We start from the raw sequence: 26247 nt of genomic DNA, 5'->3' as shown, positions 1-26247 counted from the left end.
GTTGCTGCACCTCCAGGGAGACCCGATATGCTGAACGCCGGATCGGGGGATGATCCCCAGTGTCCACGTGATGGACAGCCAAGTCAGTCCTTCCGGGCTGGTTGGTAAACAACCCCCGGAAGGGGTGTAGGGTGGCCCACAGCTGGGACCGTTGGTCCTCCAAGAGCTGGTGGCCAACCTCCACATCCTCAAGGGATCCGCCTGCCCTAACCTGGGCTAGCATATCCAAGAGGGTTTCCGCTTCTCCCTCCTCGGGCAGGTTGCACACAGGGAGTGCACATGCCTCCCGCTCATGATGTGCCTTCATCATGTTCACATGGAAGGGCTTCCGCCTTCCACGGGCAGGGTCCAGGGTGACCAGGTACGTTACAGGGTTGAGCTGCTGGTACACGAGGTATGGGCCTTCCCAGGCTGCCTGAAGCTTGTCCTGTGGTACGGGGACCAGTACCCACACCTTTTGACCCACTTGGTAGGTCCTCTCACAAGCGTTCTGGTCGTACCAACGCTTCTGATCGGCCTGGGCTTGAGCCATATTGTCGTGTACCAGTTGCGTCAAGGCCTGCATTTTGTCCCGGAAGCGCATGACATACTCGATAACCGACACTCCAGGGGTGGCCAAATCCCCTTCCCAAGCCTCTTTCACCAGAGCCAGGGGGCCCCGCACACGTCGCCCGTACAGGAGCTCAAACGGTGAGAATCCTGTTGAGGCCTGTGGAACCTCCCGGTAAGCAAATAACAGGTGTGGGAGATACCGCTCCCAGTCACGCCCATGGGAGTCGACCAACATCTTAAGCATCTGCTTTAAGGTGCCATTGAACCACTCGCACAGGCCATTAGTCTGTGGATGGTACGGGCTGGCCACCAGATGTCGCACCTGGACTTGCTTACAGAGGGCCTCCATCAGCTGGGACATGAATTGGGTCCCCCGGTCAGTGAGCATTTCCTGGGGAAAACCCACTCGGGAGAAAATCTCCAGCAATGCGGTGGCCACCTTGTCAGCCCGAATGGACGACAAGGCCACTGCTTCTGGGTACCGGGTGGCATAGTCCACTACCGTCAGTATGAAGCGTTTCCCGGAGCTGCTGGGGATGGCCAGCGGGCCGACCAGATCCACAGCCACCCTCCTGAAAGGCTCATCGATGATTGGCAGAGATACTAGTGGGGCTTTGGGGCGTGGCCCCGCCTTCCCCACTCTCTGACAGGTTTCACACGAACGGCAGTAGGCAGCCACATCGGCCCCCATTTTTGGCCAGTAGAAATGCTGGTTTAACCGGGCCTTGGTCTTAGCGATCCCTAGGTGTCCGGCCATCGGAATCTCATGTGCGATCCGCAACAACTCCGTCCGGAACGGATAGGGTACCACCAACTGTCGGTCCCTGGGCCACGCCTCCGGTGAACCCTGCTGGACCGTGGCCCGGTACAGCCGTCCTTGGTCCCAGACCACTCGCTCCGGGTCCGAGTCCGAGGGAGGCTGTGCCGCCTGCTCCTTAAGAGCTTTCAGGCTGTCGTCAGCTTCTAACGCTGCCTGAAACCCCTGACTAGATGTGGCCAGAATCGACGAGACTGTCACATCTTCAGTCAGTACCCCGGGACCTGTGTCCTGGCCTCCACCTGACTCGGCTGCCACTTGGTCAGAAGGGGAAGAGCTATCGGACCTCCGGGAGGCCCCTTGGCTTCCAGCACTCCCACTGCGGGTGACAGCGGCCACAGCCGCTGCGACCGTGGGTCGTGCCTGCTCCTCCTCCGTTCCTGACCAAGTCGCCGGTTCAGGCAGACCTACCTGGCTTCCTGACACCCCGGTTGTGGGGGAACCATGCACCGAGATCTTACCTGGGAGCACTTCCGCTCCTGGACCGGCCCCAATCTCACCTGCCTGTTCCCCTCCTGCAGCAACAGAACCCCGCTGTGAAATCTCTGGGGACCCCACATTTGCTGTGGTAGCCCCCACCCCACACACTGGTCCTCCCCCTGCAGCACCCTGCTCTCCGCTTATCCCTGCAGAGGGCAACAGATCCCAGCTCACAGGCTGGTTACTTGTAGAGGCATTGTCACACCTTTCTCTGACCCCCTCCCCTCCTGTCACAGCTGCAGCTGCGTGTGTGTCTATGGTGTCTGTGCAAGCAGAAATATCAGAGTTCACTCCCTCCTCCCTTACATCATTCATAGATAACACATTAACATTGTCAGGAGTCATGTCAGTACTGGCTGAAGGTTCAGCCCTTGGGGGGGGCCCAAACTGGGAGGTTATCTGCCCCAAATCTGTCCCAAGTAGCACGTTTGCAGGGATCCGATCAGTTACCCCCACCTCCCTCACCCCCCGCCCTGCGCCCCAGTCCACATAAATGTCAGCAACAGGCAGCGCCGGGTCAGTGCCTCCAATCCCGGAGACAGCGAGGGTTTTTCCAGGGATCAAGTCTTGGGGGGACACCATCTCAGGCCGCACCAGAGTCACCTCCGAGGCGCTGTCTCGCAGTCCTATGGTCACAGACCGGCCGACGGTGACAGGTTGGAAGCTGTCCAGGGACCTACCACCACCCCCACCCACACAATACACCTTGGGCGGCCCTTGGGACGGGGACGGAGCCGGGGCCTTGGGACGCTGAGGGCACATGGCCTTGAAGTGTCCAGGTAGGTTGCACTGGTGGCACCGTCTTGGTTCCGCCACGGGCCTGGAGAGGGGAGTTGAGGGGGACACCCCCTGCAGTCTAGGGGCAGGTGGGGCAGTCGCAGAATTCATCTTACCCCCTCTCCAGGTGCTGCTGGTGGCCGCTCTCCTGGCCTCAGGGGCCCGGTTGTTGGTGTAGTCATCGGCAAGGGCAGCTGTAGCCGTGGACCCCTTTGGCTTCTGGTCTCGGATGAACTGGCGGAGATCCTCAGGGCAGTTCCACAAGAGTTGCTCCGTGATGAACAAGTCCAGGATCTCCGGTCCGGTGGAAAGCTGCAGGCCTTGGGTCCAGTGGTCGGCAGCTCGGGCAAGTGCCCGCCGGTGGTCAGCCCAGGAGTCCTTTGGTCCCTTCTGTAGGCTCCGGAACTTCTTGCGGTAGGACTCTGGGGTGAGGTTGTACTGTTGGATCAGGGCCCGCTTGATGGTGTCGTAGCCCTGATCTGCCTCAGCAGGCAAGTCCCCAAGGATATCCAGGGCCTTACCCCTTAAACGGGGGGTCAGGTATTTGGCCCACTGGTCCTTGTCCAGATGGTGCTGCAAGCAAGTCCGTTCAAAAGCAGTCAAGAAAGAGTCCAAGTCTCCATCCTTCTCCAGCACTGGGAAGTCCTCAACACGGACCTTTGGAAGTTTGGTGTCTCGAAGGTCACATGTGGCTGATGAGGGCCGGAGCTGAGCTAGCTGCAGCTGGTAGTCACGGTCTGCCTGTCGCTCTCGCTCTTCACGCGCTGCCTGCCGCTCTCGCTCCGCAGCCTCACGCTCTGCGTGCCGCTCCGCAGCCTCAGCGTCACGCGCTGCCTGCCGCTCTGCCCTGCGCTCTGCCAGGAGTTCCTTGTAGCCCTTCTGGTCTCCAGCCTGGAGAAGGGCCATAGCCATTTGAAGAAGGCTATCCGAGCCTCCCAGGCTCGGTGGAATGGCACGTGGTGATCTGCGGCACGCTGCAGAGCTAGGCGATTCACTGTCCCTTTCAGAGCGGAGGGCTGGCATCTGGCTCGTTGAGGAACCTTGGGTGAGCTCCTCCTCATCTTGTCCAGCAGTGCCAGGTTGCGCAATGTCCTCGGCAGAACGGTTTTCTGGCGTCGAGCTCCTGGAGGACTCGTGGGCAACCTCCTCATTGCTGTCCACAGCACCGTCCTCCCTCTCTTCGGCTCCTGCCTTAGCATTGGCCAGTTGCATAGCTCTGCTCCTGGTGCCATCAGCCATTCTTGCAGACTTTTGGTCACTGACACAGAACTGACACCTGATGCCTCCACACACCTTACAGTATCTGCACTCTGACACTCTAGTGTTGAGCTAGTCTGAAGACCCCAGCAGCCACAGCTGCTGCAGGCAGTCTTTAGTGTCTGGGAGTATGGGTCTCACACTCACACACACTATTATCTCGATCCCACCGCTATGCCACCAATATGTCACAAACCACCGGGGGGGGGTCACTCAGAAATCCCCCGCGCTGGCTACCAGTACGTCACAATCGGGGGGTAACAAGTGGGGGTCACCCCTCCTTTATACCTCCCGACCGACAGACAGAGCACGTGACGCGCTCTCTAGCGCCCCTCTTATAGTCAGGCCAATTATGGAATTGCCCGACCATAAGCAAGGAGGCCGCTATACTACTTATGCCGATTATTGAAGGGTCCCCGGTGAGAGTAAGGTATATATTCCCCCGACCTCCGCGGGCGGAATATATAAAATCTCCCCGAATCTCACTGGCCTCCCCACAATAATCCTTGGCACAATTCGCTGCCACCAACCGATTTACGGTAACTATTAGCCGAACACACAGACGTGGGATTCAAGATCGAGATAACAGAACAGCCCAAGATTAATTATATAATTTAATCAGCCTAAAGCACACTAGAAACTACAATATATACAATAGGGAATCTACAGAATATACATATGTCAGAGTACAGTTACAATCAAAGCATGGGTTACAAACAGGCATACACAGTTCCAGCAGTTACCTTGTTGCGTCTGGCCACAGGGGGGCGCTGTACCCAGGTTTCTAGGATCCTTCCCACAGATGTTTCCTACACGTGCCCCCAGCGAAAAGAACCCTGGAAAATGGCCGAAGTAGGGTTATCAACCTGGGCAGATCCAGGTCCCCTCCTACCTTAGTGACCTCAGAGGGAGCACTGCTCCACCCCTGGCTTGAGTTATGGACAATCCACAACATGGAATATGGGCCATAACTTTGCCTGGGAGCGTCGTAGGCGGACGCCAATGCTCTCATTGTGACAGTTATGAATTTAGCTACAGAACGAGGGGACTCATGACCTGTCTGCCAGTTCCCCATTGGCTGATATCACGCCTGGGGCATTTCCCAATGTCCTGCTCCCATAAAAAGGGTGTGCCGGCATCGTCCGCATGCGGAGACACCATTTTTATGGTTGCCATATTTATCGGAAATATGGCTTGCGAGATATGAACCATTTTTTTACTGGAGTCGTTCTGTCTGGCTATTTCCATAGCCTTGCTAATGAGATACAACTCTTGTTACAGGGTGACGGCAGGGAGTCATCCTGTGTCCATTGTTCCCACACCACCTCATCTCCATATCACAGGAGATGGCCATGGGATTTGTTGCTAAACCAGTTGTGTGAAGGAAAGGGGGGGTGACACCAGGAGAGGGCTTCCTGACATACTTGAATATCATGATTTATCGTCATATCTCCGGATTTACCTCACAGTATGTAATGAAACTAAGATGGTAAAAGTTTTTAACTTTGTAGACATATTGAACAACATCTTCAGAATATCTTTCAGCACTAGAGACGAGTGCACCCGTTCAAATTCGGTTCCGAGGGTTCAGCCGGCCTTTAGATAAAGTTCTTTTCTGGATCCAGAATTCAGAACTTAATTTGAACCCCAATGGAAGTCACTGATTAGGCAGATCGTCTCTTGTCCCACATGCAGCCAGGCATAAACAGAACAATTTCGGGGAAGAGTGATCAGGCTTTTTCCTTTTATTTTTTTTGGTGCATACTACATCCGATAATTCAAACACTGCAAGTGGCACTGCAAGCACCGAGAGTACCTGAGCACGGCGATGCTCAAGCAAGTGGTTACCAGACACCCGAACTTTGTAAAGTCCATGCTCAGTACGAATACCGAACTTTACTTTTCAGGCTCGCTCATCTCTACCCAGTACTCTTGGTACTTAATGCATTTGTAGCACCCAGGGATATGGGATACTCGGTTGCGGGTAGAGTGCGTCCTGGGGATGTCATGATGGTGGCCGTTACCCGGTTCTGTGCCCTGGGCCCTTTTTGTAATGAGGATATTTACAGGGGATTTGTGAATAAAGTTATTCGTGACACCACTTGCGGTGTTGCAGCTAAGTATAGGGAGCAGAATGTCTCTACTGGGGTTGATGGTATGAGCAGCTAGTATGGTAATCCCTCCGCAAGTAGGGTATTGCCCCAGCGGGTGTATGGTGCGGGGGGCGTTGGAAGAAGGAGTCCAGACAGGTATTCAGTGCATCTGGTTTACTCACTTTTAGGGTGTCAACTGGTTGCCCGAGGCCGGCTGGTTTTGCCTCCAGGTCCCCATTCATCCCAGTACCAATCTGGTTTCTCTGGTACCTTCTTCCCCTGCACCTGTCTCTGGTAAGTGGGTCCCCGTAGTATGGAACACTGGGGGTCCCCGCTTTGTGGTTTGTCCACCTCTATCCGCCTGACGGTAGCGTGAACCGTGTGGGGTTGGAGTGTCTGGTCCTGTCCCCGGTTCTCCCCGGTCTTTGAGGTCTTTAGGGTCAGCAAGGTCCTTGATGGTCCGCATTGCTGTGCAGGTGTTAACAGGTCGGCATGAAGCTCTTTCCTGTCCTAGAGTTCTGTACCCCGTCGGTGCGTAGTTCCAGGAGTACTCCACCGGCAACCACCTCTTCTGGGTACCAGGTCACCGTCAACTCGAGTCAGGACGTTGCTCAGTCATACCTTCACACTTCCACTGTCTGACACTTTCACTGGTCACATACGTTCTCTCTGCTGTCTTCCTGTCTCCACAGTCTGCCCCCCAAACCTGGTCAACTAGTGGACTGGAGTGACTCCACCTCTAGGCGGCCATCCATGGTCCCACCCTAGCTAAGTACCATTGTATGGGGAATTGTTGGGGAAAACTGGGATTACCTGGGTTTTTGTTGGCACCGGCACTGGGGTTCTGGGTACCTAAGGGGGTAGGCCCTGCATCCTAGTGGGGATGCAGAACATTGTAGAACCCTGATGGTCTCAGGAGCGCCACACATGGAGTATTGTTAATTTAAATGGTTGTACAACCTCCCTCTGAGACAGAGCTGCACACTGGGCAGGATAGCTATGGAGACATTTGTACACACAGTACCCATTTTTTATGACAATTACTAGGACACTTGCACAATACCTGTCATTGCAGAGTTGCCTCAAGAAGTACCGTACTCGGCATAATGTGCAGTAGCATCTCTCCACACCGGATGTCATGAAAACTCTCCTAGCTGGAATAACTCTATTTTTCAATGGTGTCTTCCATTTTATTTAGAATGACTAATGGTTTTATCTAGAATATTTGACAAATATATTAAAACTAGCAGATAATCGTTTTCTCATTATTGGGCCATCTAAACAGCTCTGCAACAACCTTATGATTAAGCAAAGTGCTTTTTGTTTAGTTGAAGTGATTGAGGGGGGGCACCGAGCCGCTTGTGCTCTGCACTCCCTGGTCAACGGTCCCCTGTTTGTTGGTGGATCTCGTAGGGTGCCTAGCACTTACTTGCTCCTGTGGCACACTGTCCACCTCTCCATCCACAATTGCAGGGGCTGCAGACAGAGCTCACACCACCCCTGGGTCTCTTTAACAAAACAGTCTTTACTTTCAGTTATCAGTTGCATAGCAGATAAGTTGTTCAATGTTCTTACTCTCTGACTGGCGTATTCCTTCCCTCTGTTTTGCACTGGTCATACACCTGTTTGTCCATGGCAGGAATCATGCACCAGTCCTTGACCTGGCTGACACCTCTGCTGTTACGTTCCCCTCCTTACCGCTCTTTTGGACGCCTGTCCATTTTTGTACAACCTTGACCGGGGCACAAGTTGGGCAAAGTTCCATTGGGGAAAGGGGCAAAGTCCATGGGGCAAAATGGCAAGGTTCATGGCAAGGCAGGCAGCTATTTCATCGCTCAGAGTCCCGCAGTCCAACAGAGGGGTGCACAACATGCGCAAAACAACTTGAGAGGGAGGGAAACAAAGTACTTTCAGCCGCTTCTGACCAACTTTGGGGAGCCAGGTCTCCTGACCTGTCCCTCCCTTCCACAGAACACAGAAAAGTTCCGTAGGCCTACACGCAACAAGCACAACTGGGGAGTGAAGGTTTGCAGGATACCTTTTAACTGAAGACCACTCTTGCGACAGTCAGGGCCGCCCTCCTTAACTTTTTAGCCTTGCTTAAAGAGCAGTCTCTCTCTCTAGGCATCTGAGTTGAAAATGACGCTGGCTAGTCTTTGTGGGGGAGACTCAATCTTCCGGACCGCACCTTCCAGGATGCTGCCTCTTCTGGTTCACACCCCTTTCTGCAGACCCGCCGCCTGTTCCCCATTAGCTTCCTAGTATAGGTGGGCTCTCTCCATAGGAGGGCACAGCTAACCAGGGGGCGTCTTCTTACCAACATCCTTTGTAGAGGCGGAGCTGGTTTTCACGCTCTTTTCAAACCATAATGCCCACGATAGATATGGTTTGTGTTACCTCTGTGTAGGTGTAACCTCTCCTTTCTTTGTAAATACACTCGATACAACTCCCCATACGTGCCACGCCCTGGCGGCTTCACCAAGCCCAGTCAGGAGGAGCCTTATACTACAGACCTTTCGAAATTGGCATCAGGTTTTCAGGACAGACCCTGGAACCTAGGCCCTTCTCCTGCTAGGCAGAACCTTAGCAGAACTCCTCTCTTGTAACCAAGAAGTCTCTCTTCTCAACACTAGAGCCCCCCAGCAGTGAGATGGACCTAACATTAACTGTTTCTATTACTAACAAAGTCCATCTACATAACATTTCTTTAAATTATATCCTAAACCTTTACCTCACACTGCACCCTACTTAACATTACCAACTCTGCTATAGCTGTTAAAATCTATGTCTTAATCTAAAGCTTACCTAATACATTTCACTTACACATTTACTTTACATAACCATACACTTTACATTGCACGCGGCTCTGTCAGCCTCCTACAGAAGCTTGCTTAAAAATCATTGTTCTCAGCTGAACATCGTCAGGTGTAAACAGAACATGTGCTGCTGAGAACAATGATATTCTATGCACATAGAACTATCATATAATTATTCAATGCACATGAGAGTACAGTTGGTGTCACAAGGAGGTTTTTGCAAGCATTGCCGACTGTTATGGTGACATCAGGATCTGTGGAAACTACAGATTCTTGAACTCTGCCTGATAAGAACTCTGATGTCTGTGATCAGTGCAGGGAGACTTGGATGTCGACCACAGATATGTAGTTCATAGGCAGACTAGCAACAGTTAATCTCTGCTGGTCTGCTTGTTAATCTCCTTTGGTCACATACTGTGGGAGAGCCAGTCACATTTGTTTCTCTCCTATATATGCTGGGTGGACACTTCAGTTATTGCAAGCTATAGTTTATCTATACTGTTCTGGAGAGGTGAATTGATCAAGACATAAGGGGGCTTTACACGCAACGACATTTCTAACGATATGTCGTCGGCATCACGGAATTCGTGACGCACATCCGGCATCATTAGCAACGTCGTTGCGTGTAACAGCTCTGAGCGAGTGTTAACGATCAAAAATACTCACCTTATCGTTGATCGTTGACACGTCGTTCATTTTCAAAATCTTGTTGGTCGTTGTGGACGTAGATTGTTCGTCGTTTCTGAGGCAGCACACATCGGTACATGTGACACCCCGGGAATGACGAACAACAGCTTACCTGCGTCCTCCGGCAACGAGGTAGGCGTGTCGATAATGCGGCTGCTCTCCACCCCTCCGCTTCTGTCCGTGTCCGTGACACACAAACGACGGGGGTGGGTGCTTTCACGAGCGACATCACTAGCGATGTCGCAGCGTGTAAAGCAGCCTTTACTGGTGGTTGTTGTGCATTACTGCTGTGAGCGGTTGTAGTGCTAACCATTGTTGTCCTTTTGATGCTTCCTCACTTCACTTGCTTTCCTCCTTAGTTCTTTACTGTTTGTTCCTGTTAGTTTGCAGTGTGTCTGAGTTTTGTTTTTTACCTGCCTATCTAAATCTGTGTTGCCATCACACTTCTACACTTCTACCCCTAACTTCCCTACGGGGGCAGCAGATTAGCTCTGGTCAAAAGAATAGCCAGGCATGTTACTCGGGCATCTCCACCATTAGGAGAAACCCTGAGTTTATAGATATCCTAGTGTCCACTAGTGTGAGCTACAGTATTTTAACCCCCTGTCTTTCACTATCCTGCAGTCACATCCTGACAGTTGGTCAACTATCAAGCTATTAAATAACTGCCAACTGGTTTTAATGTAGTCGATCGGTGGCTGTTTACTCGTGTTACATGTAGCCCATTAGTAGCCATTTAAGTGCCACAATCAGACTGTCCAAATGCAGCCTTACAGCTAGAGATGGGCGAACCTGCAGATGGTAGGATTCGGCGGGTTCAGCTGGACTTTAAAAAAAGTCCGGTTCTGAACCCCATATAAGTCTTAGGGACCTGAACTTGTGTGTTATAAAATGGTGGTAGTAAGGGCTAGGGGCCTGGAAAAGCAAGCAAAATAGGGTTTAAAGCAGGACAATTATACTTATCAAATATCCTCATGCATATTCACTGTTTCCCACACCCACCCTCTTAGACAGCATTTGCAATTGTTTGCAGTCAGACTGCTGGCGTGCTGGCATCTCTGATTGGTTGTCCTTACAGTAGCTGTCTGGGTTCTGGAAATGGAGTGTAAAAATAAATAAATAATTGGAAAAAATGGTGGGGTCCCCCATATTTTGATACCCAGTGCAGATAAGGCAGACAGCTGGAGCCTACAGCTCCAGCTGTGTGTGTTATCTTGACTGTTTACCAAAATACGAGGGACCTCCTGCGGCTTTTTAAAAATGATTTAAATAAATCATTTTTAAAAAATGGCGTTCAGTTGCCCCTCTCAATTTTGATATCCAGCCAAGATAATGCAGACACCTGGAGGCTGGTATTCTCAGGCTGGGGTGGTTATTGGCCTCTTCCCAGCCTAAAAATAGCAGCCCGCAGTCGCCCCAGAATTGGCACATCCATTATATGCCCCAATCCTGATGCTTTATCCGACTCATCCCAATTGCCCTGGTGCAGTAGCAATATGGGTAGGATAAGGGGTTAATGACAGCTGTGATTTGTCAAAAAAAATCACAGCTGCCATCAAGCCTAATGTTAGTAATGGGGCGAGTCTATGAGACCCTAATTACTAATCGTGTAAGTAAAAAGAAATAAACACAAAACAGAAAAATTCTTTATTTATAAATCCGCCCCCTTCCTCCAATGTATTAACCCCCAAACACCCCTGCAGGTCCAGCGTAATTCACACCATGACATCACACAACAATCCCAGCTCTTCTACATCCTGAACTAGAAAATGTGACCAAGCACAGTGTCAGGGACACACTGACAAAGCTGCAGCTGTGAGAGTGGTGACATCAGTGAGATCACCTGAGGTCACAGCTGGCAGTTCCCATGGTACCACAGTTGCAACCTCAGGTTAACTGACCTGAGGTGAACGCATCAATACTGGATCAGGCACTGTGTGCACATTCAGTATTTGGTTGCAGACATTTCTGCAACAAATCTGCATCTCTTGGCAAAAAAACACAACAATACCTCACATATTTTTGATTAGGCTCCGGTGTGTTTTTTACCATGAGATGCAGATTTGGTGCAGAAATGTCTGCAACCAAATTCTCAACGTTTGCGCATAGCCTAATCCGGTATTCTTGCATTGAATTCAATGACTTCACCTGAGCTGAGGTCACAGCTGGGGTACCATGGGAACTGCCAGCCGTGACCTCAGGTGAACTATCTGATGTCACCTCTCTTACATCTGCAGCTCCATCTTTGTATCCCGGATAACACAGTGATCGATCATGTTTTCTAATGTGACTGCGCACTGCGACCTCAGGATGTAGCAGAACCAGGACCGTTGTGGGACATTGTGTCTGTGGATTACATTGGACCTGCAGAGGTGTTTTGGGGTTTACAAATTGGAGAAAGGTAATCTGTTTTTATATTTTCTTTTTTTAAAAAAAAGTGTTTTTCTGTGTTTTGTGTTTATAGCTTTTTACTTACATGATTAGTAATGGGGGGTCTCATAGACCTCTCCCCTTGGCTAACCTCAGGCTTGATGGCAGCTGTGATTTTTTTTGACAAATCACAACTGTCATTAACCCCTTATATTTCCCCGATTACCACAGCTCCAAGGCAATTGGGATGAATTGGGTAATGGATTCACCAATTCTGGAGCAGCTTCGGGCTTCTATTTATAATCATAGGCCTCTCCAGTCTGAGAATACAAGCCTCCAGCTGTCTGCTTTATCTAGGCTGGGTATCAAAATTGTGGGGACCCCACGCCGTTTTTTAAAATTATTTATTTAAATAATTGAAAACAGCTGCATGGGGTGCCTTGTATTTTGATAGCCAAGATAACGCACACAGCTGGGGGCTGCAGCCTCCAGCTGTTTACTTTATCTGCGTGGGGTGGAAAAATTCGGGGGACTCTATGCCATTTATTGCAATTATTTATACATTTTTACACTTCATTTCTAGCACCTCGACAGCTACTGTGAGGGAAACCAATCAAAGACACTGGTTTTGCTATCAGTCTGAATGCAACCAATCACAGATGCTGTAACATAGGCTGGGCAGGGGAAACAATGCATATTTATGAGGTTTAATGAGCGGACCCAGACGCAGTGCGATAGCCACGTGGAAATACGGTAAGTATAATAGTCCTGCTTTAATCCACATTTTGCTTCCTTTGCAGCCCCCTAGCCCTTATTACTACCATTTTATAACACTTAAGTTCGGGTCCTTGGGGGTACTTTACACGTTGCGACATCGCTAGCATCGGCTAGCGATGCCGAGCGCGATAGCACCCGCCCCCGTTGCACATGCGATATGTGGTGATTGCTGCCGTAGCGAACATTATCGCTACGGCAGCTTTACACGCACATACCTGCTCGGCGACGTCACTGTGACTGCCAAACTATCCCTCCTTCAAGGGGAAGTGCGTTCGGCGTCACCGCGACGTCATCGCGATGTCACTAATCGGCCGGCCAATAGAAGCGGAGGGGTGGAGATGAGCGGGACATAACATCCCGCCCACCTTCTCCCTTCCGTATTGGCGTCGGGACGCAGGTAAGGAGATGTGTGTCGCTCATGCGGGTTTACACACAGTGATGTGTGGAGCTGCAGGAACGACAAACAACATCGTACCTGCGGTCGACCCAACATTATGAAAATGAACGATGCTACACAGATCAACGATTTTCGACGCTTTTGCGATCGTATATCGTCGCACCTAGGATTTACACGTTGCGATGTCGCTACTAGTGCCGGATGTGTGTCACTAACGACGTGACCCCGACGATATTTCGGAAGCGATGTTGCAACGTGTAAAGCCCCCCTTAGACTTATCAGTGTCTGGGGTCAAGATCAGGTCAAGTCCGGACACAAACTGGACTTTTTTTTTGTAATTCTGGATGGATCTGCAGGTTCGCCCATATCTAGTGCTAACTACAAGCCATCTGATGTGTGTTTATTGTCATTTGACTGGTTCTACTTCTTTATGGTAATTATTTTTGTAGGAATTTTCTTTTCATATCCCCATGCTTAAAGAATTCTTCCAAACAACAAAAGAACTAACAATTTATTGTCCCTATTTTCTAATTTCTTTTTTAGAATCTAATTTCAGTATTGACACATTTACATTTTTCTTTCTTACAAACTCAGTTATGCTCATAGTAATGTTTCATTATTTATAGGCTGGAGTAGAAGCTCAAAACCCTGACAAGAAATGGTTATCCTCAGACCGGTAAGCACCAAAGTAGCTGTTATATTTGTTTCACAAAGTGTCTCTATATTTAATCTTAATCCCTATGGGTTAACTATTATATAGGTTACATTTATTCCATGTTATATATATTTATTATTATTATTATTATTATTAAGAAATATTCTGCTGGTATAAGCTATAACTACCTGTGCATGAATCTAACTGATGTAGGCATATGGGCATGTGCACATAATATTTTTCTAGGTTTGACACATTACATGACCATTATCGCATACAGTGCCTTGAAAATATATTCATACCCCTTGAACTTTTCCATTTTTTCACATTTCACCCACAAACTTAAATGTATTTTATTGGGATTTTTTATGATATACCAACACAAAGTAGCAAGTTTTAAAAGAAGTGTAAAAGTAATTATATATGGTTTTCTAAATATTTTAAAGATATATATCTGAAAATTATGACGTACATTTGTATTCAGTCTCCTGTAGTCTGATACCACTTAATAAAATCCTGTGTGACAAACTGCCTCAATAAGTCACTTAATTAGTAAATTGAGTCCATCTGTGTGTAATTTATTCTCAGTATAACTACAACTGTTGTCACGCTAGGTACGGGGAAGTACCAAGTGAATGACGGAAGGGAAGGTAAACCCTGTGTCTAGGAAAGGGGGAGATGGTGACCCTTGTCAAAGCCTACCGCTGGGCCCTCGTTTCCCTCACCACCCTAGATAGGTTCTACACTTATGCGCCGAGCCAGATACCTGACCCTGAAGTAGACCCTAAGTAGGGAGTGGATGGGATGAGCTCTTAGTCAAGCCCACTAAGCACTAGTGATAAGCGGAGCCTGATTGTAAAAGTTCGGATCCCACCCGGGTAATAAAAAAAATAAAAGAAAAAAGAATTAAAATAAGAATAAAGCAAGAACTTCATACTTACCGGTCTCCACGTGGCTGTACACTGTTTCTGGGGCCGCTCACTCTACTTCCGGGGCTGCTCATTATCCTAATGCATATGCACTGCTTCGCCCGCCCACCGACAGTCCCCGCGTTTCTAAATGATTGCAGTCAGACAGCACCCCACCCTCTGTGACAGTGTGTCTGACTGCTTTCAATCAGTCTCTGCCTCAGCGTGTGGTCATGTTCTGTGCCAATGCGCTCTGCCTTCAGTATGTATGTAACAGAGCTGGAATTATTATGAGACCTTGTGTGGATTACGTCGGAGCTGGTTGTTTTGGTGGTTAATAATGGAGAGAAAGAGGGTGTTTTTTAAATTTTACTTCAAATAAAGGATTTTTTTCTGTGTTGTGTTTTATTTCTTTTCCTTAAAGACTAGTAATGGGGTAGTCTCATAGATGCCTTCCGTTACTAATCTAGTGCTTAGTGGCAGCTGTAAGGCTCTGTGCCCACGTTGCGTATTTGCATGCAGTTACGCTGCGTATTGCACTGCAGCGTAACTGCATGGGTCCTGCGTCCCCAGCACAATCTATGAAGATTGTGCATAATCCATCCGCATGTTGCATTTTAGAACGCAGCGATTTGCATGCTGCCATATTGCTGCGTTCTAAAAAGCAACATGTCACTTATTCCGTGCGCTTTGGATGCAGGTCCAGCTCTGTCTATGGGGGTGGCTGCATCCAGAGCGCATGAAATCGACTTTTTCACTGCATTCATTACGCAGTGCTTCTGCAGCGATTTGGAGCGCACATGTGAATTTTCTGCAGGGACACAACGCAACGTGGGCACATAGCCTGAGATGTCATTAGCCCCTTATCACCCAGATTTCCACCGCGCCAGGGCAGCTAGGATGAGTTGGGTCAAGTTCCGGGATTTTTGCATCTAATGGATGCGACAATCCTGGGCAGCTGCAGGCTGCTATTTTTAGGCTGGGTGGGCCAATAACCATGGGTCTCCCCAGCCTGAGAATACTAGCCCCAAGCTGTCAGCTTTATCATGGCTGGGTATTAAAATTGGGAGGGACCGCATGCCGATTTTTTAATTATTTATCTAAATATTTAATAAAAAGCTGCATGCGGTCCCTCTTATTTTGATAACCAGCTAAGATAAGCACACAGCCTGGGGCTTCAGCCTGTAGCTGTAAGCTTTATCTGTGATGGCATCATAATTTGGGGGGACCCTGTGGAATTTTTTTTTATTTATTTATCTTTACACTATAGACACGCGTACACCTTCTGTGATTGAAAGCAGTCAGACATCCAGTCACACAGGGTGGCAGCACGTCTGACTGCAACCAATGAGAGATGCTGAGACTTCCAGTGAGCAGGGGAAGTAGAGCATATGCAGAAGGGATAATGAGCGGCCCTGGAAGTAGCGTTACATGAATAATAAAAAAAATGGTGTGCGGTCCCCCCAATTTTGATAACCAACCATGATAAAGCTGACAGCCCGAGGCTGTTATTCTCAGGCTGGGGAGGCCCATGTTTATAAGGCCCCAGCCTAAAAATAGCAGCCTGCATCCATTTAGAATTGTGGCATCCTTTAGATGTGACAATTCTGTCAATTTTCCCAGCTCATCCTGATTGCCCTGGTGCCTGGCAATCAGGGTTATATCAGGGATAATGACAGCTCACAACTGCCACTAAGCCCTAGATTAGTAATTTAGTAATGGGAGTCATCTATGAGACCCCCCCCCATTACTAATCTGTAAGTGAAAACAAATAAACACAAACACTGAACAAATCCTTTATTTGAAATAAAATACAAAAAACACCCTCTTTCACCCTTTTATTAACCCCAAACATCCAGTTCTGACATAATCCACACAATTTCAGCTCTGCTACACGGAACATCTACGCGCGCTTTGGGCTTCAGGCAGAGACTGACTTAGCCACAGCGATGAGTGGTGACGTCGCTCAGTTTATCTGAGGTCATAGCTTTAGGTTGCCACGGTACCTCACCTGTGACTGCAGGTAAACTGACCTCAGATAACCTCATTAAACTCAGTTTTTTTCCAAGAGATGCAGATTTGGCACTGAAATTTATACACCGTATTCCTGCACCCAAGCTGCATCTCCTGGCAAAAAATTGTATCAAAACCGCATTATAGTGCATAAAGTTTTGATGTGATTTTTTTTGCCAGGAGAAGCAGATTCTGTGCAGGAATTTCTTGGCAAAAAGATGCACAAAACAGTTTTGACGCTGTTTCGGTGCTATTTTGTGCCAGGAGATGCAAATATGGTGCTGAAATGTCTTCACCAGATTTCTAACAGATGGACTTCCCCAGCCTGAGAATACCAGCCCCCAACTATTGACTTTATGCTGGGTATCAAAATTGATGGAGACTGCATGCTGTTTTTTATTTATTTATATAATTAAAGAAAAGCCGCATAGGAACCCTCTTATTTTGTTACACAGCCAAGATAAGCGCACGGCTAGTAGCTGCAGCATGTAGCCATATCCTTTATCTGTGCTGGGTATCATCATATGGGGAGACCCTACGGCAATTTTTTATTTATTTATTTACTTTTTATACCACTATACACACGCACACAGCATATGTGATTCCAAACAGTCAGACATGCTTTCACACAGGGTACGGCGGGTGCGGTCTGACTGCAACCAATCACTGACACCAGGACTGCCGGTGGGCGGGTGAAGCAGTGCATGGGCATAAGGGATAATGAGTGGCCCCAGGAGTAGTGTTACAACAGCAGGTTCGCCCATCAATACTCAGTTGCACATTGCCCAGTGCAAACTGCAGAAGTGCTGCTGATGACATGATACTGTGTAGGGCAATGAAGTAGGTAGAAGAAAAGGTTAATCTGCACTGCCAGAAGAAGATCACTGAAGCGATCTTTAGTGATCTTCTTCTGGCAGCGCGGATTAACCCTGTTCATCTACCTACTCAATTGCTGTTATCCGTGGGTTCTGTAGCAGCCGTCTATACTACGTGTTTTAGTGGTTGTGCTTGTACACAACGACACCAGGTTAGTGCACCTAATTAATCCTTTGCTGGTACCACTGGATAAGACACCATTTACAGACCCTCTCCCCTTTTTGTCTTTTCAGTTTATTAACAATGATACTGTAGGGGACAGATTGATCTATTAGTGACTGTCCTGTCCCCATGTTTCTTCATCATCCCATGTAAAGATGCTGGGAAACAAGCACCGAAGGACTTGAATATTGTCAAATGCGTTCATTTACCAGTCTGAACTCATCTCATGTAAATGCAACCTAAATGATTGAGTATGATAGAGCAATATGTGAGCATTTAGACCTCCTCTGTAAACTTCTGCCCAGGGCTCCACTTTGTCTAAAACCAGCCCTGGTTGCAAAACTACAAATCCAAACATGTATTAATAGAAATGGTGAAAGGTGAAAGCTGCATTTGTGCAACAGCTGTTGAGCCAAATGTTGGAAACCGAAGCCTTAAGGCCCCATTACACGCTACGATTTATCTGACGATATGTCGTCGGGGTCACGGTTTCCGTGACGCACTTCCGTAATTGTTAGCGACGTCATTGCGTGTGACACCTACGAGAGATTCTGAACGATCGCAAATAGTGAAAATTGTTGATTGTTGACAAGTCGTTCATTTTCAAAATCTTGTTCGTCGTTTTGAACGCAACAGACATATTGCTACGTTTGACACCCTGCCAACGACCAACAACATCCACACGACCGCCTTGGTCAAACAATATATCGCTGAATGATGTTGCGTCATTTGTGAGATGTGTACGTGTGACCACTACTAAGCGACCTATGTGCGATCTCGGCAAATCGTTTCAACGATCTGGGTGTGTCACATCGTTTAAGAGATCGTCAGATAAATCGTAGAGTGTAATGGGGCCTTTAAGGCCCCGTTACATGCAACGACATATCTAATGATATATCGCCGGGATCACGGATTCCGTGACGCACATCCGGCGTTGTTAGCGGCGTTGTTGCGTGTGACACCAATGAACGGCCGTTAACGATCAAAAATACTCACCTAATCTTTGATCGTTGACACGTCGTTCATTTTCATAAAATCGTTGATTGTTGAGGACGCAGGTTGTTCGTTGTTCCAGAGGGAGCACACATCGCTATGTGTGACACCTCGGGAACAACGAACTACAGCTTACCTGCGGCCGCCGGCAATGAGGAAGGAAGGAGGTGGGCGGGATGTTACGGCTGCTCATCTCCAACCCTCCACTTCTATTGGGCGGCCGCTTTGTGATGCCGCTGTGACGCCGCATGAACCGCCCCCTTAGAAAGGAGGCGGTTCACCGGGAACAGTGACACCGCTAGGCAGGTAAGTCCGTGTGACAGCTCCTAACGATATTGTGCACCACAGGCAGCGATTTGCCCGTGACGCACAAACGACGGTGGCGGGTGCTTTCACCAGCGATATCGGTAGTGATATCGCTGCTTGTAAAGCCCCCTTTAGACACAAATTATCAGCAAGAATGCTCATTATTGGTTGTGCTAGCTGTATTATATGAACAGTTATGCCGAGGATATGTCAATAAATGTTGGTAAAAATATTATTCCATGTTGCTATTGTAGGGGGTGGGCAGACCCCCTACAAAGGGAGCATAGTTAACCCGGAAATGTTATTAATAAAAATGTTTTATATGTGTATATACTGTGTTAGGGTACCCCCTAGTGGCCGGGTGGGACGGCTGTCACCACAGTGGGGAGGAGGAGCCGGCAGAAGCAAGGGGAGGAGAGAGAAAAGGTGGTGAAGGGAAAGAAAAGATCAGGAGGGCAGTTGTCTCGGGGACGGGAGCGGAGCAGCAGAGCCGGGGCAGAGTGTGGGAGCTGTATCACAGGGAAGCCGGAGAGAACAGGAGCGGGCGGAACCTCATAGGGTGAAGCAGTCTGGTGTGGGTCCGGGCTGTGGGTAGCCAAAAGTGGGAGCCGGGCGAAGAGGAGTAGTCAGGCACATCCCCACTGGAGGGGACGCAAGGGCAGGCTTTCCCCAGCTAAAGAAAGCGTATCATCACCTCGACTGTCTTGTGTGGACCTTTGTGAAGAATAAAAGATGTTTGTTATTTGCATTGAACCATGCCTGAAGAGTGTTTGTGCGCCGGACAACACCTGCACCACCACCACACTCTGCCCCACCATGACATCTCCTGTCCCCAAAGTGACGGTGGAGCCAGGGGTAAGCCTGACAGCAAGGGCCACGACTAAAAGGCCGGAGGCACCCCTGGCACCCTGTTAGGCTCTGTGCGCACTGGGAAATGAAATTTCCTTGAGAAAATTCCGCATGCTCTCAAAGATTACCGCACCCGCGGTAAAAAACCGCGGGAAACCGCACCAGAAAACCGCATGCGGTTTGCCGCGGTTTGCTGCGGTTTTACCGCGGTATTATTCGCGGTATTGCCGCGGTTTTGCCGCGTGCGGGTTGGGATGTGCTTTATTGCATTCAATGCAATAAAGCACATTGGGAAAAAAAAAAAAAAAAAAGTCATTTAATCCTGAGATAGTAGATAGATAGACAGAAGAATAGATAGAGGGATAGATAGAGGGATAGATAGATGACAGATCGCTGCATTTCCCACGGTCGGCAGTGAGTTCACATTACCGGCCGTGGGAAATGACCGGTAATTACCTCTGCTGTCTGCTGCATTCAGCCTGTGTCTGTGACAGTCGCGGCTGGATGTCAGCAGTGCAGGACGCAGGAGCCGGAGCTGTGGATTATATGCCGGAGCTGTGTGGATTACGCCGGAGTTTTGTTTTGGGGGGGTTAATAAAATGGTGAACGAGGCTTGTTGGTTTTATTTAAAATAAAGGATTTTTCGGTGTCTGTGTTTTTTTTCACTTTACTTACGGGTTGATCATGTCAGCTGTCACATAGACGCTGCCATGATCAAGCCTGGGGTTAATGGCGGTGGTCCCCCATCACCATTAACCCCTTGTTATATTACCCTGACCGCCACTGCTACACGGCGGCAGGAAGAGCCGAGGACACTCCCGGTGCTGCCGCATAATGGATGCGACAGTCCCGGGGCAGCTGCGGCTGATATTCTCGGCTGCCGGAGGGGGAGTGAGGCGGGGGACATTACCCCTGCCCCTCTCCCTCCCCAGCCTGAGAATACCGGGCCGCCGCTGTGTGCTTACCTCGGCTGGAAGGTAAATATGCAGCGGAGCCCACGTTCTTTTTTTTCTATATTTCCGTTTTCTTTCTATGTGTGTTCTATGTGTCTGTGTCTATGTGTTCTATGTCTGTGATGTGTGTGTGTGTGTCTGTGATCTGTGTGTGTTTACTCTGCACGGCTTCCTCTTCCTGTAATGACATCACTTCCCTGCAAAACCGCAAGCAAGTGATGTACATTGCCGGAGGTAAACCGCAAAATACCGCAGGGAATAACGCAGGAAAACGCAGTGAACCGCACAGAATTTGCTGCCTGCGTTATTCCCTGCGGGATTTCATGATTAACATTGAGTCAATGGAGTGAAATCCCGCAGCGACGTGCGGAAAAGAAGTGACATGCAGCAAAACATGCAGCTGTCAAATTCCGCCCAGTGCGCACAGGATTTTTTTTCTCCATAGGATTTGCTGGTGATTCACTGCAGAGATGTTATGAACATTTTCTGCAGCGAAACATGCAGCAAATCCGCGAAAAATCCGCGGCAAAATCCGGTAAGTGCGCACATAGCCTTACACTATATCACAGCTAGGCTCAATATTAGAAATAGTGAGTTATTCTGGTTCTGGTTGCATGAATCAGATGACAGTTTCCCTTTAAAAAGAACTGCAGCAAATCCACAATGTCTGAGCATAACAGCAGTTTTTTTTGTTGTTGTATAACATATAATTCTAACTTAGCAGTAATACTCTCACTATGTAATTTATTGCATCCAAGGTGAGTTGCATCCATACATTTTATGAACCCTTTCATAATGGGCAATTGTAAAATGTAATCTCCCGTCTGTCTACCAGTCTAATATCTGCTCCCCTGTGCTTACACTAGGTGAGCCTATGACTTCCTCAGAACTACAAGATGACATCATCTGCTGTGCAATACTTCATGACAGCTCTAGGATCCCCTTACCACCTATGTCTTGCCTTTTGCATGATTTCAACATAGCTATTATTTCTGCCACATAAGAGTACATTGCTATAATAGGTTAGCCGATACAATCATTAACTGCCCACCCAGTTATTACAGTTTCCTGACTCAGACTTCCAGTCTATACTATCTGTAAGGTCGGGGCCACATGGGGACTACTGTGTCGCGGAACGGGTGCCACCTCCACTGGGGCAACCAGGGCTGCTCGAGTGGCGCTCTGATCCGGGATCGTGTCCTGGGCTCGAGTGGTAACTGGACTCGGGGCTCGTGCAACCGCCAGTTCTCGCACACAGTGAAAAAGGGAGGTATTTACAGGGGAGATTGTCTGTGACGCCACCCGTGGGTTGCGGTGATGGGATGGTGGCACCACCGCTGCCTCTCGGAGTCGGCGTCCAGGACCGATGACGCGGGGGCAGCAAGGTGGTATCCCCTCCATGGGTAGGGGAGAAGTGCAGTCCTGGGGCCCAGGTGCAGGTAGGGAGCAGGGCTGGGGCACTGTCGGCAGGTTGGACCGGATGACACCGGTGTACTCACACTTAAGAAGAAATCACACCAAGTCCGTATTGTAAACCAAGGCCGGATGCCGGTTGCTTCTGGAGGGGTGTGCTGGTCGCGCACACGGATTTGGCAATGTAGGGTCCCTTCCTCCTGCATTTCTGTCTTGTGGTGGATGGATTAACCTCGCGTGGAACGGGAGAAATCCGCTCCCCTGCAACTTTGGACGCAGAGGGAGCCGTTGCCCACAGACGCTGACCCGTGGGACTTCAATGGGTTCTTGTCGGACACCCTGTCCCCCACATTGGGCTGCCGGTCTGCTCTATATGGGCTTCTCTCCTTGGGAACAAGGCCTGGTACTTTGTCCCGCTGGTCAATTAACAAGGGGCTTGAAGCTTGCCTCTTCCTAGGGTCCAGGTACCGCGCCTGTGCAAGGCCTCCGGCCCGCTTCCCGTTGTCAATACCGGCGGGCTACAACGCTGCCCCGGTCCACTTCAGGTCTCCCGCGACCGGATCTCCATGGCCTATGGCCCCACAAAGCTGTCTGCCACCTAGTTGGTCCTCCGGTGGTCCAAGGGCTCCAACCCTGACCACGCTGCACTTCAGCTCCTGTCACCGACTCCTACTCCAACCGACTTCCAGACTCAACTCTCGACTTAGACTGACTGGTTCCCTCCTCATGCCACCTCAAGACCCCTAGGTAATCGTTCCCATCTGCCTGGTCCCGCCCACTGGTGTGTCCTGGCTGTCATGGGGGGGGGCGACTAGGATTTGTGGCTGATGTTCCTGTGTGTGGGAAGTGTGTTGTAAATTCCCAAGGAGGAGGCGATTCCTGTACCCTTGGTGGGGGGTACAATCATCTGTGACTACCTGGTTTTTCCAGGGCGTCACAACTGCGATCCTCGCATGATACTCGGCTCACGCTGGCAGCACAGCGGGAGCCGAGTGTCATGCGAGTGTCATTGCGACTGAGGTCCGATCATGCGATCGGACCACAGCTGTGGGGGGGCGGGCCGGCACTGAGGTGGGGCGGGCCAGCTCTGAGGAGGGGAGGGCTGGCACTGCGGAGGGGAGGTCGGCGCTGCCAGCTATTGCCATTCTCGCTCATGATTCACGTTACACCGGTGTAATGCGAGTGCAGTGCGATTTTCCTCTTGCCCCATACACTTGAATGGGTGCAAGAGAAACAAGGATCGCATTGCACCCGCAGCATGCTGCGACTGTTTTCTCGGTCCGATTAGGGCTGGGAAAATAATTACTCATGGGTTATGACCCATAGGTTAATATTGGTCCTAGTGGAATGTGATGTTTTTCATGGCGTGTGTCTTAGTCCTAAGTGGTGCATTCAGAATTGTCTGTGTGATGCAGCTTCAGTCTGTTTTCCCTTTTTCCTCCTTGTAAGAGCTGACAGGGAGAAGCATATCACAAGCAGGAGCCGGGAAAGACAGGCTAAAGCTGCATCACATAAATCACATGATGACCTTGCATTGTGAGTCAATGGAAAGCAATTTTATGTCACTGATCTATTATTGTTGATGCTGACTCTCTAAAATGAAAGGACCTGGAGTACTGATACAGTGCTGCTGCAGCCATGGACCTCAATAAATCAATAAATTATGTCATATCCTAGTGATATGTTATTGCTGACACTAGTAGCATATCTGTCTGTTTTATTGTTTATTTTTAATATTCAGAGTTTAGCCTTTCTTTTGTATTTTTATCCATTAAAAATGTTTTCTAAAATTGATAATATCCTAAATTACATGGCATGTTTTTAACAATAGAATACATGTACCTAATTAAAAAAAATAGGAAAAACATCACAAGGATAGGCTATGTGGGGTTGGTCTGTATCTAAATTATTATTTTTCAATTTGTCTAAGGATGCTTTGTTAGTGTAAACAAGTGTTATAGAGCGGTAAAGCAAGGTTAAATTTGCTAATCCATTTAGTTGCAGTGAAGACCTGAGGTGTAATCCAGTAAATAAGAGTTCACATACAGTATCATAGAGGAATATATTTTATACAGACTGATAATACCTTCAGTGTTCCATCTATTATTGTACAATTTTTCTTTATGCTTTGTGAAAGTTATCACTTGCAGAGTCAACTTTTATGTTAGTATATGAATCAATGACTAGGTTTTTAACCAATTGTCACCAATTTTCTAAGTAAATAGATTTCTAAAGGTGCTACTGACATAAATTTCTCACCAGATATCTGTAAGAGCGCATCCAGTCCACAAAGACAAATCAAACAGGGAGAGTATTGAACACCTGAATAAAGTGATTCAAAAAGCCATGGAAAGCCATGATACCAGCTGAAATCTATCAATAATCAGAAAGAAACCTTGCCACTTAGTGAAAAATATCATCTGGCTCAACGTATGGCCTATAAGAGGTGTTTCATAACCAAGGTACCACACAAAAAACATCTCATGATGGGTAAAACCAGTGACCTGTCTAAAGACCTTTTGTAACCTTATTGTTGCAAAACATACTTATGGCATTGGTTACAGAAGAATTTCTAAACTACTGAAGACGCAAGTCAGCACTGGTGGGACCATAATCCTGAAGTGGAAAGAACATAATTTCACCATAAACCGGCAAAGAGTATGTGCTCCTTGCAAGATTTCAGAAAGGTGAGTGAAAAGAATTATCAGGAGAGTTGTCCAAGAGCCAAGAACCACCTGTAGAGTGCTGAAAAAAAAAATCAGCAGGTACAATTGTTTCAAAGAAAACAATAAGTAATGCAGTCAAGCTCCATGGCCTGCATGTACGCTCACCATGCTAAACTTCATTTCTGAACAAAAATCATGTTGAAGCACGTTTAAAGTTAGCTCAATAAAATTTAGACAAGCCTGAGACATACTGAAAGAATATAGTGTGGTCAGATGAGACCAAAATTGAACTCTTTGGATGCCATAATACACATCATAGTTGGAAGACAAAGGGCACAGACTATCACCCCATAAACACCACACCAACCGTGAAGTTTGGAAGTGGGAATATTATGGTGTGGGGCTGTTATTCACCATACAGCATTGACAAATTTCACATAATTGAAGGAAGCATGTATGGACAAATGTACCGAGACATTCTTGATAAAAATCTGCTGCCATCTAACAGGATGATGAAGATGAAACAACGGTGGACATTTCGGCAAGACATTGATCCCAAACATACAGCCAGGGAAACTCTCAGTTGGTTTCAGAGAGAGAAAATAAAGATGCTAGAAAGACCCAGCCAATCACCTGACCTGAATCCAATAGAAAATTTATGGAAGGAACTAAAGCTCAGAATTCATAGAAGAAGCCCATGGGACCTTCAGGATTGGAAGAGTGTTTGTATGGAAGAATGGCCGAAAATCATACCTGAGTAATGCATATGACTAGTTTCTCCATACATGAGGTGTCTTGGAACTGTTATCACCAACAAACGTTTATGTTCGAAGTATTAAATAAATTTCAGTAAGCGTGTTCAATACTTTTTCTTTGTGTCATTTTTCATTCTCACACATCAATATGGACACCTATGGTTTGATAACTTTCTCTGTGTGGATGGTTTGTTACCGATATCTGGTGAGAAATTAATATCAATAGCACCTTTATCAATATATTTACTTTGAAAATTGGTTATGTGTTCAATGCTTATTTCACCCGGTGTATAAAATTGAGCTGTCTGATCTGAGCTAGAAGGGATAGTGTACTTGCTTTCATTTTTTAAATTCAGAGTCTGAAAATGCTGCGCTCACCTGTAGTTGCGGGGATTGTGACAATTTATCTTGGTACACAAAAACTATGCCTGTTTTCCAAGATTTTGCTTCCATTGTTTTTTTAAATTGTGAGCAAAACTGTGGCCTTATTTAAGGGTGCTTTAGACGCTGCGACATCGGTAATGATATATCGTCGGGGTCACGTCGTTAGTGACGCACATCCGGCACCGTTAGCGACATCGCAGCGTGTGACACCAATGAGCGACGATCAATTAGCGCAAAAATGTGAAAAATCGTTGCTCGTTGACACATCGTTGATTTCCTTAACCCCTGAAC

General features: G+C 48.2%; 1 protein-coding gene across 1 annotated transcript in view; it reads left to right on the top strand.

The window, feature by feature from the left end:
* Window positions 1–26247, top strand: part of MYO7B (myosin VIIB) — a 266503-nt gene that overhangs the window by 12338 nt on the left and 227918 nt on the right. The window contains exon 2 of the mRNA XM_075340840.1: window positions 13650–13699. Coding sequence (XP_075196955.1) covers window positions 13682–13699 — 18 coding nt within the window. The 5' untranslated portion in view covers window positions 13650–13681. The remainder of the gene's footprint in view (window positions 1–13649; window positions 13700–26247) is intronic.

Source organism: Anomaloglossus baeobatrachus, chromosome 3, assembly GCF_048569485.1.
Source record: "Anomaloglossus baeobatrachus isolate aAnoBae1 chromosome 3, aAnoBae1.hap1, whole genome shotgun sequence".
NCBI lineage: Eukaryota > Metazoa > Chordata > Amphibia > Anura > Aromobatidae > Anomaloglossus > Anomaloglossus baeobatrachus.
Note: the sequence above shows the minus strand (reverse complement) of the source record. Positions and strands in the feature narration are given on the sequence as shown.